General features: G+C 51.7%; 2 protein-coding genes across 4 annotated transcripts; one reads left to right on the top strand and one right to left on the bottom strand.

The window, feature by feature from the left end:
- Positions 1-871: 871 nt before the first annotated feature.
- On the bottom strand, positions 872-7,666 carry LOC307093602 (putative protein T-ENOL). Of its 3 annotated transcripts, none has more exons than XM_079761835.1 (6): positions 7,558-7,666; positions 6,862-6,946; positions 6,460-6,613; positions 6,157-6,190; positions 5,912-5,969; positions 872-1,253 (listed from the first exon to the last, which is right to left on the bottom strand). In XM_079761835.1, the coding sequence occupies exons 2-6, from the start codon at positions 6,940-6,942 to the stop codon at positions 1,218-1,220; spliced, it is 363 nt and encodes a 120-aa protein (XP_079617961.1). In that variant the 5' UTR covers positions 6,943-6,946; positions 7,558-7,666; the 3' UTR covers positions 872-1,217. The 3 variants fall into 3 exon arrangements, with proteins under 3 accessions (XP_079617961.1, XP_079617963.1, XP_079617962.1); XM_079761837.1 differs by having other exon boundaries at positions 6,460-6,610; XM_079761836.1 differs by having other exon boundaries at positions 6,460-6,610; positions 6,862-7,643.
- Positions 7,667-8,007: 341 nt separating this feature from the next.
- CDIPT (CDP-diacylglycerol--inositol 3-phosphatidyltransferase) lies at positions 8,008-11,632 on the top strand. Its single transcript, XM_079786221.1, has 6 exons — positions 8,008-8,448; positions 8,548-8,682; positions 9,411-9,564; positions 10,010-10,091; positions 10,415-10,496; positions 10,624-11,632. Exons 1-6 carry the CDS (start codon positions 8,406-8,408, stop codon positions 10,767-10,769), a joined length of 642 nt encoding a protein of 213 aa, XP_079642347.1. The 5' UTR covers positions 8,008-8,405; the 3' UTR covers positions 10,770-11,632.
- The last annotated feature ends 4,417 nt before the right edge of the window (positions 11,633-16,049 follow it).

The following is a 16,049-nucleotide window of genomic DNA, read 5'->3' as shown; positions in this document are numbered from 1 at the left end:
TTGGCAGGAGACAAACAGGTGTCAATTTGTCTCATGTTTACCCCCCTCCTGAGAATTTTTGTATCCACATGTACTGTCTCCACCCACTCACCATTTTGGCACTTAAGCATATCTGCTGTTACAGGTCTACCAAGTTCTGGTCATATCTGCAGCATGTCCTAACCAGTGAGCTTGTTTTGTATCCTGTGTCCATTTCTACTTTAATTTTTAACATTATAAGGAATCTATAGCCTGTTTGTCTAAAGAGTTTCTCAATTGACTTTTACTTAGTTGAAAATGTATATTTAAATACAATGATATATTTAGGAACTTCAAAAGGATACTGACATACTCAAAGGGGGTTGAATTTTAGGAGAACATGGGGCAAATTGATCTTGATAATAGTCTGAGTTTGGGGCATTTATTCTGTGCCAGGCATTGTGCTAAGCACGTTTGTATGCATGTTTTTAACCCTGTGAGGCGAGGACAATTATTCCCATTTTCAGATTAGGAAACTGGCTCAGAGGTATGAACTGACTTCCTCAGGAAGCTACACTATTGACCAGACTGGAATGTAAATGAAAACTCCACAAAGCCTACTGAATGCCTTCTGGCTAGTAATGGATGTGACACGTTCCCATAGGCATGAGACCCCAGAGCTCAGCGGGGAGACCACAGCCTGATTTTGGTGGAAGAGGTGGCAAGAGTGGACCTGCTCAGGTGCCACAGGCCTGGACCTTACGGTGCTAGTTTGGCTAGGAGGCTGGGTTGGGATCCATGAGCTCACCTCTGCCAGCAGGTTGATAGATAACGCCCTGAATTAAAACCACTCCATAATATGTCCACACATCTGGGAAGGAATGAAGGAAGGAAGGAAGGAAGGAAGGGAGGGAGGGAGGGAGGGAGGGAGGGAGGGAGGGAGGGAGGGAGGGAAGGCCACTCCTGCATCTCCATGCCAGAGAAGTCACACCGAGCACTGCCTGGGTTGGGAGGAGGAAGGATCTCTGTCTCTTTATTAAAGCCTTGCTTTCCAGGCGCTGTCCTCGCCAGCTGAGAGGGGAGAGTGTGTGATGGTTCCAGACATTTGGAGACTTCAGGGGTGATGCTGCTCATGACTGGCAGTCCCCACAAACGGGAGTGATTAGTGAGTTGTGAAAGAGGAGCTCTGAGGCATGCTGTAGAGGGACCGAATGGGGGAGGGCATGAGAGGCCGAGAGCAGCACCAAAAGGGGTTGGGATTATCCTCCAGAGGTCAAGCTGCTAGGCAGAGCTCCCTAGAAAACAAAAAGAGGCTGTGACTCTTTGGATCCAAGGCGCATGGTTTTTTATCCTTCCATCCTTCCCCCATCCATCCAACCCCTACCCCCACCTATCCATCCATCCATCCACCATTCCCCATCTATCACCTATCTACCCACCCACCGTTCTGCTTCCATCCATCAATTCATTCACACATCTACCCAACATTCCCCATCCATCTTTCCACTCATCTGTCCATCCATCTATCCCTCATTCACCCCCCACCCATGTCTCTACCATCTAATCACCCACTCCCACCGCCGTTTAAACTTGAAGGCAGGCACTCTATTTGGCTCACATCTATACTCCAGCTCCTAGAGTAGTGCTGGCACATAGTGAGTGCTTATTAAACTGATGAATTTATCTACCATTTATTTATTCACGTATTTACTTACCCTCCCCAATCTATTCATCCATTCCCCCACCCAACATTGTCACCACCTACAATGCCCAACAATTCAAGGGGCAATTCAAAGATCTGTAAGCTTCCATGTTCTTTCTTGAGCATAAGGAAAAGTCTCTTGGGACCACTAGGGGCCAGCATGTGGATGAAGGGGTGTAATTTAGCTCAGGATGAAATCCCCAATGAAGTATCACTTGGGAAGGAAGATAAACGACTATGTGGGCAGGCAGGGGCCTCACAGGGCATTGTTTCCAAGGCCCCCATCTGACACATGGGGCAAGGGGCAGCAACTCGTACAAGGCTATCAAGTAAACAGCAAATTAGCTAGTCAGGCCCGGGCTGTCATGCTACTTGAAGCTGCTTCCAGCACCAACTGGGAGAGAGCAAATGTCCCAAAGGCACTGGAGTCCGATCCTGGAGGACAAGAACAGTGGCTGGTTGTGAGCTGTATTTGCCTCTGCTCTTGGTCGTGAACCTTTGAAGCTGCAGCCTCTGTCGGAGACATGACCATTCCCATGGCCTGCTGGACCTGACGCATACTGACACTCAATAAACGTTTGGTGACTATCAGTTCCTTTCCTGCCTTCTTCATGAATCCCTCTCTCCCCCTCTGCCAGTCTCTTTAAAAAAAAAAAAAAAAGTACTGCCCTAGTTGGTTTGGCTCAGTGGATAGAGTGTCGGCCTGCGGACTGAAGGGTCCCAGGTTCGATTCCAGCCAGGGGCACATGCCTAGGTTGCGGGCTTGATCCCCAGTAGGGGGTGTGCAGGAGGCAGCCAATCAATGATTCTCTCTAATCATTGATGTTTCTATCTCTCTCTCCCTCTTCCTTCTTTTCTAAAATCAATAAAATATATTTTTTAAAAAAGTATTGATTTCAGAGAGAGGAAGAGAGAGAAACATCAATAATGAGAGAATCATTGATCATCTGCCTCCTGCACACCCACCACTGGGGACTGAGCTCACAACCCTCGCATGCGCCCTGACCAGGAATCGAACTGTGACCTCCTGGTTCATAGGTCAACATACACTCCTCCAATCTCTTAAAAGGAGAGGTTCCCCAAGCTTCCATCCTCAGCACCCTCTTCTTTCTTATTCTGTACACCACCTCCCACCCTGCCTAGGGCAACTGCATCCCCTTCAAATGCCACCTCCCTCCTAGACCAGACTACTGCTTCAGTGAGTTTGAAGCCTTATTTCCAACTGTCCACAGGGTATTTCCGCCTCAAGTTCCTATGGGCACCTCAAACCCAATCTGTTCAAAGGCGGGAGGATGACTTCCATGCTCCAAGAGGACTGAGAAGGCTGGCATGACCGAGAGTGGAGTAAACCAGGGGGGCAGTTCTAGGCAGTGAGGTTGGAGGGACAATGGGTGGGGAGGAGAGAGATCGTGTAGCGCCTTGTAAGCCATTGAAGGACTTCGGCTTTTACTCCGAAATGGAAACTACTATAGAGTTCTGACATGACTTAGATTACAAATCAGAAACCCAGTCATCTGATTTCTGCATCTCCCTCCCCCCTCCCCAATATTTCTAATCAATTACCAAACTCAATCTTCCTGGTCTTTATTTTTCTTCTTTTTTCAATTACAGTTGACATTCAATATTATTTTATATTAGTTTCAGGTGTACAGCAGAGTGACAGTTATATAGACAGTTATGTAAGTTACAAAGTGATTCCCCCTGGTAAGTACCCACCTGGCATCATACATACTTAATACAATATTATTGACTACATTCCCTATGCTGTGCTTTATTTACATCCTTGTGACTATTTTGTAACTACCAATTTGTACTTCTTAATCCTTCACCTTTTTCAACCAATCCCCCAAACCCTCTCCCATCTGACAACCCTCAGTTTGTTCTCTGTAACTGTGAGTGTTTCTGTTTTGTTTGTTCTTTAGTGAAGTCATATGGTATTTGTCTTTCTCTGACTTATTTCACTTAGCATAATACCCTCTAGTTCCATCCATGTTGCAAATGGTAAGACTTCATTCTTCTTTTATGGCCAAGTAATATTCCGTTGTATATATGTACTAATCATCTATTGATAGACATTTAGGTTGCTTCCATACAATGCTGCAGTGAACACAAGGATGCATATATCTTTTCAAATTAGTGTTTTTGATTTCTTTGTATAAATACCCAGAAGTGCAATTGCTGGGTCATAAGGTAGTTCTATTTTTAATTTTTTGAGGAACCTCCATACTGTTTTCCATAGTGACTACACCAATCTGTATTCCCACCGTCAGTACACAAGGGTTCCCTTTTCTCCACATCTTGGCCAACACTTTGTTGATTTACTGATGATAGACACTTTGACAAGGTGTGAGGTGATATCTCATTATGGTTTTAATTTGCATTTCTCTGATGATTAGTGTGACTTCATGCGTATGTCTCATTTGGGTCTTCTGCTCATTTTTCAATTGGATTGTTTGGGTTTTTGGTGTTCAGTTGTATGAATTCTTTATACATTTGGGATATTAGCCCCTAAATTAGCCTCTTAATTGAATATATCCTTGGTGAATATCTTCTCCCAATAGATAGGTCTGTCTTTTTGTTTTGTTGATAGTTTCCTTTGCTGTGTAAAAACTTTTAGTTTGATGCAACCCCATTTGTTTATTTTTATTTGTTTCCCTTGCCTGAGGAGATATATCCAAATTACATATATATATATATATATATATATATATATATATATATATATGCAATGTCAAGAGTTTGCTGCCTATGTTTTTTCTAGGAGGTTTATGATTTCAGATCTTAATATTTAAGTCTTTATTCCATTTTGAGTTTATTCTTGTATTTGGTGTAAGAGAGTAGTCTGGTTTCATTTTTTTTGCATGAATCTATCCAGTTTTCCCAACACCATTTACTGAATAGTTTGTCATTACTCCATTGTACCATATAGACATGGGTTTATCTCTGGGCTCTCTGTTTCAGTGATCTAGATGTCTGTTTTTATGCCAGTACCATGCTGTTTTGATTACTACAGCCTTGTAGTATAGTCTGATATCAGGTAGCATGATACCTCCAATTTTGTTCTTCTTTTTCAAGACTGCTGTGGCAATTCAGGGTCCTTTTTGGTTCCATATAAATTTTAGGATTATTTTTTCTAGTTCTGTGAAAAATGACATTGGTATTTTGATAGGGATTGTATTAAAAACAGATTGCTTTGCGTTGGTCTTTATTTCTTATATCTGCCCTTGCTTTCATCTCTACTATGACTGTGACAATTCAGGACCTAGTCATCTTTAGCTTAGTCTCTTGGAATAATTTCTAACTGGCCTCCCTGCCTGGGATCTCTCCCCTTTCCAATTCACTCTCCCCACTGACCACCAGAATGACTAATCTCAAATTCCAACTTCTCCTCCTCAAATCTCTTCAATGACTCCTCGGCTAGGAAAACATCTATGGATCTTGCTCTGGCCAGTGTTCTCAGTGGGTAAAGCATTGGCCCACACACCAAAGGGTTACGGATTTGATTCCTGGTCAAGGGCAGGTACAGGGGTGACAGGCTCAATCCCCGGTCCCTGGTTGTGGTGCATGCGGGAGACAACCAATTGATGTTTCTCTCTCATTTAGACATTTCTCTTCTCCCCTCCCCGCGCCGCCCCCCCCCCCCCCCCCCCGCCACTTTCATTCGCTCTAAAAATCAATGGAAAAAATAACCTTGGGTGAGGATTAACAATAAATAAACAAATATCTATGGATCTTAATAAGGCACAATAAGGATCTTAGTAAGTTCTCTTGATTAGTCCCTGGCTATAAAGGTCTCTTGATATAGTCCCTGGCTACCTTGCCTGGATACTCCAACAGTTTAACTACTCTAGTCTCACCACTCCCCTGCCCTAGGAAGACGCACACACATATACTCACACTCTACTGAAACTCGCCTTTGCTCACACAAGCCTGACACTTGGTATAACCCCTACCTACTAACACGTTTTCCCCTGGAAAATTCTTTCTGTAGTGTCACCTCTTCCAGGAAGCTCCATGATTCCTTTTATTTCTGTCCCAACTGAGCTGGGATAAGTGCTCTTCTTGCTGTTTTCATTTCTGTTATGCGAACTCACCCATATGACATTGTAATTGGCCATACACTTAACTGGCTCCACAGTAAACAGTGAACTCTACAAAGAGCAAGGACTGTATCATTCTTTTCTGTGTCCCAAGTTCCTAAATATTTGGTTACTACCGAACGACCTCGTCATCTGGGGACCCTGTACGTACCTGGTCATGACGGGATGGCAGAAGGTGTGCCCTGGTGCAGGTGTGGTTCCTGTCAGAGCTGGAGATGGTGCAAGGGAAAGGAGAGGGGTGAGAACTCTGAACTCGAGGGTCAGCACAGAACAGGATAGGACTGCAGGGTTTAAAAACCCCCCTGCCCTGACGGGATGTTGTCAAACCCTCGCTCGCCCCTCATAGGCTCATCTTCCTCCCAGAACCATGAGCATCTCCCTTGAAGCCTCACTCACCAAGTGTCGGTGCCTTGGGTCTTGGTGAAGAACTCTGGAAGGAGAGGCCCCAGTCAGAGAAAGGACTCTCCCTGAATACACAGCCACAAACAGATGCGGCTAGGGAGGGGGCTGAGGTGACGCCTAGCTAGCAGTGAGGAGTGGGTACTGGTTAGTGGGGGCAGTCTGGCGGTGAGAAGGGGGAGATAGGGGAGATGGGCAGATTCCTGGAGAAGTCAGCTATGGTTGGGAGGGAGTCCGGAACTGGAACGAGAGTTATGGGAGAGTCCCGGGACGCAGTGGTCCTGACATGGGGGGAATCACCATGTTTGTATATCTGAGTCTCCTGGTCTTGTGTCTGTTTTTTCTTGGTGGGCACAGGGTTCACGTGGTAGCCAGCAACAAACAAGGCCTCATCCGTGAGTTCTGTGCTGATCTGGGTCAGGAACTCCTCAGAACGGGATAATGAAGGCTTCTGCTAAAGGGAAAGTCAGAGGGCTCAGCCTGGGCGTTCCTACAGGGGAGGACTGGGGGGGGGGGGGGGGGGGGCTCCCAGACTGGGGGCCCTGAGATTTGGCCTAGAAGGCCCTGTAAGTGGGGGGCAGTCTCTGGGGCCTCAGGGCCTAGTGCTGGGGGTAGAGTCTCTTAGGGGGAGTCTCGTGCCCTCGGCCTAGGCCTCTCTACTTCGGCTCACCCCCATCTCTAGAACTCCCCTCCAATGCTCACCGAACCTCCACTCAAGGACGTTGCAGCTTGAGACAGCCCGCTCCCCTTTCTCTCCTTATTCCTGGTGGGAGAGGCTTCCATCCCCCTGGGGACAGGTGGAATCTGTTAGGCTGAGAAACCTGCCCACTTCCTCCAAACCCTTCCAACACCATTCCCCAGGCCCAGATTTAAGCCAGGCCTTTAGGTAAAAAAAACACCATCCTATCTCCGTAGTTCTCTGGGGAAGAAGGGGGAGGTAAAAAATAAAATAAAATAAAAACCGTTGCCTTAAATCTTCCTGGGGTGAGAAGTGGGGTGGGAAGTTCCACAATAATCCCCTCCCCCCTGTCGCCGGGGGCCTCTCTTTCCTTCCCACCCACAGCCCTTCCCCAAACCAGGCAGCCGACTGGCCGCCCCCGACCTGGCAGACGGGTTGAAATCTTGGGCTACTGGGCCGGAGGGGAGAGGGGGAGGTTTAGGGGCTCTGTTACAGGTCGCTGGGGACGGGGCGTTGGAGTGGGGAAGGAAGGTAGAGGTAGGAAAGAGGGGGACGCTGCGGCGGCGCCGCTGCCCGTTCCTATAAAACCCTTGGTGTTTGCGGGGTTCCGCGGTCCCGTTGCCAGGAGATCAGGGATTCCAGAACCCAAGGCCGGGAGGGGGCGGGGGAGCGTTTTCCCCGCGAGTCGCCGGCGCTCCTCCGGCTTCTCCTCCACCCACCCCAGGTCCCTGCTGGGGGGCGGTGACCCCAGCGCCGGAGGCTGCAGAAACGGGCGCAGCTCTTAGGGTGGAGCCTGGGACCTAATTCTCCCACCACTAGGGGCACGCGAGGAGCAGCCTCGCCCCGGGCCGCCCTCCGGCCGCTCTAGCCGCCACCTCGCTGCCCGAGCCCGCGAGCGCCAATGAGGCGGGGAGGGGGGGGGGGAGCCGGCGCGGACTGTACTACAGAACCTCGCCCCTGGGGACGCGCAGACAAGGGAGGACGGAGTGTTTTCTCCTCATCTCTGTCTCCAGGAAGTCACACCGCCTCAGAAAGCAAAGCATGGATATTTATCTAGGCCTCCCCTCTTCGGACCTCCCCTTCGCCGTTCCTGCCTTCGCCCCTTCCCCTCCCTCTGTACTTTGGTACGAGCCGATGGAAAGGGGCGGAGGGAGGAAAAGGAAAAGGAAGCGGGCAGGTCTTAAAGGGGCCGCAGCCATTTTTTAAGGCCTCTTTTCCTTTCTCCAATTTTGGAAGTACGAGCGCAGAAGAGTAGATTCTCGGAAGCTGAGCACAACTGGAGCTGGAGGGACCGCAGCTGGAGACTGCGGCGCCTGCGGGGCGGGCGGAGGCGAGGGTCCGCCCATAGGAAGGGCGGGGTGTGCGCGCCCCCTGCGCCCCGCTCACATCTGGGGCGGCCCGGGCTCCGGCGGGCTGCGAGCTGTGACATCTGGGGCCGGGCGCGGGCAGCGGGGTGTTGCGCGCAGTCGGCGCCGCCGGTGCGCCGGGCAGGAGGGCGAGGCCGCGCGGCGGGGCTGAGACAGCTGGCACCTCCGGATCGGCCCGGGGCGGCAAGGGGGCCGCCGCGATGCCAAGCGAAAATATCTTCCTGTTTGTGCCTAACCTAATTGGTGAGTGCTGCCCACGCTCCGGGCCGAACGGCAGGGAGAGGGGCCCTGGGCAGCCTTCCTGATCCCGCCCCCCATCTGTCTCCCCCGTCCCATCCCAAGGTTATGCCCGGATTGTCTTCGCCATCATTTCTTTCTACTTCATGCCCTGCTGCCCCCTCACGGCCTCCTCCTTCTACCTGCTTAGCGGACTTCTGGACGCTTTCGATGGATATGCTGCTCGAATCCTTAATCAAGGTGACAGACAACTCCTCCCAGCCAACCTCGAGGCACAACAACCCAGTGCTCCCTTTCCCTGCCTCCTGGGGACCTGAGGGTGGGCAGGTACCCTGGAACCAGAGGACGCTGTCATTCTCATCTCTCTGAAGCAGAACCGAATGGCCTGGTTTTGTAGAAGGGGTTTAAGCTAGCTGTTGAGGAGAACCCACTGATAGTGGGGGGCGTGTGATAGCAAGACTGGATTGGCCGTGACAGAGCTGGGGGTCTTGGAGTTAATATCATTCAACAGGTGTGTACCGGATGTCTGCTGTGTGCCAGGCACAGCGATTCCCGAAGGCCTGTTAGAGGGAGGGTGAGAGGCAAGGGGGGTGGCTTCTGGAGGGTTGAGTCTGTGCTCCAGGCCCCCCTCCAAGACTTCCCCTACCTACCACTTCAGTCTCCTCGTCCTGAGACCTGGGCCCTGGGCTCTGGGATTGATGAGTTGTAAATTTGCTTTTTCACAGCCCCTCCCGCCGCACCTCCACTCTCTCTCCACACTCCCATGCCTCCTCATTTCATGTCATGGTGGCCCTGGTCCATTGACCTCGCACCCCGTGGGGCGTAGCCTGCTTTCCTCCCCAGGCAGTGGATGGTGGACATTTTTCATCTTTGAGACTTTGCATCAGAGTGATACACACATATGGCCCCTGTTGTAGATCCCCTGCCCCCTGACAGTTTCTTCCCAACTAATAGCCCCCGTTTTTCAGGGACCCGGTTTGGGGCCATGCTGGACATGCTGACGGACCGCTGCGCCACCATGTGCCTGCTGGTCAACCTGGCCCTGCTGTACCCTCGTGCCACCCTTCTCTTCCAGCTCAGCATGAGCCTGGATGTGGCCAGCCACTGGCTGCACCTCCACAGGTCGGCAGCGCTGGGGGTGTTGGCCTGCTGAGCGGGAGGGGGGGCTGTCTGGGAGGGTGTCTGGGGTGGCTGCAGGCTTCTGAGAGGTCTCCTTTTCCGCTTGCTTTGAACAACCATGGCAGGTCCTCTCTGGGTGAACTTCAGTTTTGTTTACAGTTGCATTAAGCAGTCCCTAAAACTCTTCTGACTGGATAGTCCAGGCTTCCAAATAGCTACCAGCTCTTGGGAGCGGGAACGGGGGCTTCTGAATGTGGCATTTGAATGCTGGCTCTGTCCCCAGCTAGGTAATTGTGTGGCTTTGGGCCTAACAGTGGTGCTCAGCTGGGCTCCAGGTCCCCCTCTGTACAGGGGCAATCCCAGCACCTTCCTCGTGGAGGCCGTTATGAGGATTAGGTGGGTGTCAGTGGTAATGAACGCTCATGGATTCCTCTGCTTTCTCCCCAAGTTCTGTGGTCCGAGGCAGCGAAAGTCACAAGATGATCGACCTGTCGGGAAACCGAGTGCTTCGTATCTACTATACCTCCCGAGTGAGCATTTCCTCCCCTTACTCACTCAGCTTGTTCCCAACCCCGGCGGCGCCCTGGTCCCAGGGGAGGAGAGCCCTATAAGCTGGGGGTGGGGGTGGGGAGGCCTGGGAATTGTTCCAGGCAGTAGGTGGTTTTTGAAGAAAGAAGTAATATCCTGAGGTTACTCTATTCCTCCCTGCCAGCCACACCCTTATTTCCCCAGTACAGTTCCAGCTCCCCATCCTCAGAGAGATTGCCACCCCCTCCTGTGTGTGTGTTGGGGGGGGCGGGTTTGCACACTGCCCCGCCCTCTTGTTTAAGCAGCCCTTTTGCTGTTTGTGCAGCCTGCTCTGTTTACCCTGTGTGCTGGAAACGAACTCTTCTACTGCCTCCTCTACCTGTTCAGTTTCTCCGAGGGACCTCTAGGTAGGAGATGAGGGCCGGGCGGGAGGACGGGGCGGTTCTGGCTGCCCGGGAGGTGGAGGCCAAAGACTCGTGGGCCCTCCCTCACCTGCATCCCTTTTCTCAGCGTTGCCCTTGCTCCCTCCCACAGTTGGCTCCGTGGGTCTTTTCCGGCTGGGACTGTGGGTCACCGCCCCGGTCGCCCTGCTGAAGTCCCTCATCAGTGTCATCCACCTGGTCACAGCCGCCCGCAACATGGCTGCCCTGGATGCGGCAGACCGTGCCAAGAAGAAGTGACCTTGGAACTCCAGCCTCTGGCGGCCCACCTGCCCTGGGAGTCTCCTGTGTCACACGGCTCCCCTCTTCCTCCTAGGAGGTCCAGGCTCATGTCTTCCTAATGTGTTGTTCAACCCGCTGGAAGTGGGTCAGCCTCTTCAGTGATGTCATGTTCTCCAAACTCCAGAAGGCCGATCCCACCCCTGGGCTCCAAATCAGGAAGGACGCTCAGGAGACCCCGCCCACACAGGCAGTGCTTCCGGGGCGCCCAGGGGCTGGTCTGAGGGCTGGGCATTGTCACCCCTGCTGGCTTAGCCCTGGGGTCTGGCTGGCCTGAGACTGTAGGGACACTTGTGTGAGGGAGATGGGGTAAGGGCCAGGGTCCCAGAAGGCGGGGTAGCCGAACTCTGCCCCGGGCCAGAGGAAGCCTGCAGGTGCTGTGGCTGGGCACAAGGAGCCGCCCGGATCCCTCCCCATCGCAGCGTCCTCTGTCCCTGCCGTCCCAGCTCTGAGAACTTGGATAATAAAGGCGGGCTTCCCTGTGACAGGCTCTTGGACTGGGGCCTGGGCTGAGGGGAGCTTGGGGAAGAAGGAAGGTCCCTCGGGCCGCTTTTCCCTCCGTGTTGACTGGCTCGCTCCTTCCTCTCATTCCACAGAGACCCTCCCTGCCACCAAGGTCATGCCATGTCCTCTTGCCCACCGGCTTCATTTCCTCCACGACACTGTCACGAGCTGTCTGCACTTATTAGTATACCCGGTATTTTCTATCCCCTAGATGTAAACTCCACAAGGGCACGGACTTTCTGGTTCCTTCTCTCTCCCTCCAGTGAAGGTTACCCTTACCCTGGCCTATTGTAGCTGCTTAATAAATATTCACAAGTAGACCAGTTGGTTTCTCAGTGAAGTCTTTAGACCACCTGTGGGGTATTTTTTTTTTTTTTTAATTCAGCTTCTAGAACATTGAACCAGAGTTGGAGTCTCTAGGGATGAGCCCAGAAGTCTGCAATTTTAATAAACTCCAGGTGATCAATTCTTCCTGAGCAGGTCGAGAATCACTGTTCCTTATTCAACGTTTTTTGGGCACCTATTGGATGGTGGACATTGTTCTGGGCATCTGTTCCAAACGGCCATCTCTGCCCTCTGAGCTTTCTCTGCTGGCACTGGCTTTTTTTTTTTTTCTCTCTCTCTTTTTTTTAAAACTATATTGAGCTTACCATATGCCAGATCCTGCGCCGGGGTTGTTTGCAGCTGTTACTCATTTTATTCTTACACCAGCGTAGCCAGGGCGCCCACATGTCCAGGAGAGCTGAGATTCAGCAGGTGTGTGCCGCCTCCGCTCCTGTGCCGAGCCCTGGCGGAGGTCACAGGCCAGCAGGGGGACCGGTAACACGGTTAGGGAGGTGTTTGTTGGGGGACAGGAGTAGGAAGTGCTGCAAAGTAGGTGCTGGTGAAGGGTGTGGGCAATTTAGGAAGCTGGTAGGGTTTGGAGCCGGAAGAGAACGCAGAGGAGGGGGCTGGTTTACAGCTGAGGACAGGCCAGAGAGCTAGTTTCGGAAATGGAACCTGATGAGATCATGTTGCTGAAACGCTTCAGGCAGCCTGAGGAGCTCAGTAGGGCATTTGGACTATGCTAGGCCCACATGGAGCCATTGAAGGAATCTTTCAAAATAATGGGCAAAATATTCACAGGGTAAAAACATTAAGTTGCAGACTTAAAAAAAAAAAAAAAAAGGATGATGAGCCCTGGCTGGTGTGTCTCAGTTGATTGGGCATCTCCTTGTGCACCATCTAAAGGTTGCTGGTTTGCCCTGGCCAGTTTGGCTCAGTGGATAGAGCGTCGGCCTTCGGACTGAAGGGTCCTGGGTTCGATTCCGGTCAAGGGCACATGCCGGGGTTGCGGGCTCAATCCCCAGTAGGGGGCGTGCAGGAGGCAGCTGATCAATGATTCTCATCATTGATGTTTCTATCTCTCCCTCTCCCGTTCTCTCTGAAATCAATAAAAATTAAATTAAAAAAAAAGGTTGCTGGTTTGATTCCTGATCAGGACACATGCCTGGGTCATGAGCTCGATCCCCGGTAGGGGGCATGCTCTCACATGGATGTTTCTCTTTCTCCCTCTCCATGTCCCTCTCTCTCAAAATCAATTTTTTAAAGGATGATGAAGTCAACTGGCACCTTAAATGCTCACTTCTCCCCAGAAGCAACCACTGCTACTCGTTGCTTATGTATCTGTAAATTCACTCTTACACATATATTTTAAAATATTTTATATATGCTGTTCTGCTAACAAGCTACCCCTGCCCCAAATGCTTTTGACTTGTATTATTCTATTTGAACTGATGCCTACACTGTACTGTGTACTAAACTATACAACAAGCCTTTTCCAAAAAAGGAAAGAAGGAGGCCAACCTGGCTGGCTCGGCTCCAGAGCCTTAACATCCACCACACACAGCAATCCACATAAGTGGTCTTCTTAGCGGTGGCGTAGAATTCCACCACTTGTTTCACCAGGTTCTGCCAGCGTGAACAACGCTGCAGCAAATCACCTGGACCCTCCCGGGGGGGGGCACTTGGAGTGTTAGGACGGGGACAGGGACCCACAGGTTGAGAACCGCTGCTGGAGAGCCAAAGACCATCGGAAAACACAGATATTTACATTATGATTCATAACAGTAGCAAAATTACAGTTATGAAGTAGCAACGAAAATAATTTTATGGTTGGGGGTCACCACAACGTGAGGAACTGTATTAAAGGGTCGCGGCATTAGAAAGGTTGAGAACCATTGCTTTATAGTAACGTCAGGAGTCCAACTATGTAAACCAGCTACCTGACCTGAAAAAGATGAGGGAGAGTTGAGCAAGAGCGTGAGCAGCTTCCACTCAAATAGGATAGGGCCAAGGCCTGAAGACAGCTGGGTGCCTTTGGTCCCGTATCCAGGGACCGGACTAAGCTCGGGAGGAACCTGCAGAGGATGAGCCTGTGTGTGCAGCCTAGGGTCAGGCGGCCTGGGACCTTCTGGAGGAGGGGAAAGTCTAGGCCAGGGATGGCGAACCTATGACACGCGTGTCAGCACTGACACGCGTAGCCATTTCTGATGACACCCGGCCGCATGCCGAGGATGAAACATTTGCTGCTCCTGAGGATGAAACATTTGCAAAATAATTTTTTTCCTCAAAGTGACACACTACCCGAGTTATGCTCCGTTTTTTGGCGAAGTTTGACACACCAAGCTCAAAAGGTTGCCCATCACTGGTCTAGGCTGAGCTGGAGTCCCTGTATTTGACTTGGGGAATGTGGTGGAGTCACATTATATATTGCTGTGGTCTGAATGTGTGCTTGCAACATCCATGCGTTGAAACCTAGTGCCCTCTGTGATGGTATTTGGAGGTGGGACCTTTAGGGGTGATTAGGTCATGAATGGGGTTAGCGCCCTGACCAAAGAGACCCGAGGACACAGCTAGAAGGTGCTGGCTGTGAGAAGGAAGAGACACCTCACCAGAACTTGACCATGCTGGTGCCTTAACCTTGGACTTGCAGCCTTCATAACTGGGAGAAACACATGTCTGTTGTTCATGAGCCACCCGGTCGGTGGTATTTTGTGATAGCAGCCCGGATGGAGGAAGATACGTGCAGCGATAACTTCCTGGAATTCCACCACAGGCCTTCAGCCTGATGAAGAACCACCGTGCAGGGCTTCCCATCGCCCCACCCCCTCGCTGGGCTCTGCTCTGAGCGGCTCCCTCAGGTGGGCTTGCGTCTCCTCCGGCCTCTCATACTGTGATGCTGAAAGGTGCCTTAGCTGCTGCGTATGACCTCAAGGTGTTCAGTGGCTCAGACACGACAGTTTAATTTTAACTTCTGTTGAGCCCCAATCAGGCGCTCCTAATTGTGAAGAAGCTCTCCAGACACAGAGATGTGGGAGCCTGCTCGCCACCTGTGGTTCCATTCAGCTTGCTCACACAGGCAGCCGGAGGTGGGGGGCGGGGGGCGGGAAGGCACACAGGCTGCTTGTTGGGGAGGCAGGAATGGGCACATACCTCTTCCACTCGAGTTCCATGAGCTACAAACCCAGCCATAGGCCCCGGCTGCGTGCACGGGACGCTGGGAGATAGGAGTTGTGCGCTTAGGAAGAAGAGAAAGTGGGCTTGGTGAACAACATCTTACCACGCTCAATGCGATCTTGCCCTTTAAAGACAGGTTTTTCTTTTTCAAGGGGCCCTTAAACAACTCCATTCTCCATCTGGTACTCAACCGAGAAAAGCCCTTTGCTCCACGGCCGGAGGAAAGCAGACTGTGCTGTGCTGTGCCTTACGGGCTGTTTAAGGGACCTTCGAGGATGCATTTGGTACCAGGGACTGACTTGGAATCTGGCTCCAGTGCGAGCCGTAACTGCACTGCATTCCCATCGAGGCCCGTCTTCCTGTCACTGAGGTAGATCTCGTCTCCCTCACCATACAGTCCGCGTGGAGCCCATCTTCGCGCGCACAGTTTAAAGAGCAGCTTCCTCTCCTGCCTGGTGGTATCTCACCTTTGTGAGCGGCACGTAGTCGTCAGGATAAGCTGGATTGTGCCGTGGTGCTAGCCCACCCCCCAATCTCAGTGATGTAACACAGCAAATGTCAGTTCTTGCTCCTGTGCATGTTCACTGTGGTGAGCTGCGCCTCTCCTTCTTGCCACTTTTCTCTCTGGGTCCCAGGCTGACGGAGCAGCCTCTACAGGGGACATTGCTGGCCACCACAGAAAAGGGAAAAGAGGAGGAGGCTGTCACTACCCCTTGAGTTTCATTGGCCAGAGCAAGTCAGGGGGCCAAGCCTGATGGCCATTAGAGATTCACGTGGAGACGTCAAGTAAGTCATCAATGGAAACAGCCCAGACCTCGGGTGAGACCTGGGATGGCGAGATGGTTTTGCAGTCAGTGAGTGGCACAGAGAGGATCCGAGGCTGTGAGACTGGCTGAGGAACGGCTGAGTCAGGGAGCAGGGTCCAGGGTGACTCAGGATGTGGACTGAGCAGAGGAAGTGGAGCCGCCCAAGGCAACTGGGGAGCGGCCAGTGAGGTGGGAAGAAAAGTGGAGTAGGCGGCGTCACGGGAACCAAGCGTGTGGGAGAGGGGTGGACGAGGAGAACCCAACACTGGGTCTAGGGACAGGGCCATCAGGCTGATTTGAGCTGTTTCCATGAAGCACGGGGAGGAGACAAGAGCTAATTGGAGTGGCCTGAGGGGATAATGAGAGGTGAGGAGTGGAAACAGGAGTTTGGCTGTGAAGGGAAAATAAAGGCGGGGGCAGCCGGAAGGAACGT

The sequence above is a fragment of the Cnephaeus nilssonii genome (assembly GCF_951640355.1).
Source record: "Cnephaeus nilssonii genome assembly, chromosome: 2".
NCBI classification, from domain to species: Eukaryota; Metazoa; Chordata; class Mammalia; order Chiroptera; family Vespertilionidae; genus Cnephaeus; species Cnephaeus nilssonii.
Note: the sequence above shows the minus strand (reverse complement) of the source record. Positions and strands in the feature narration are given on the sequence as shown.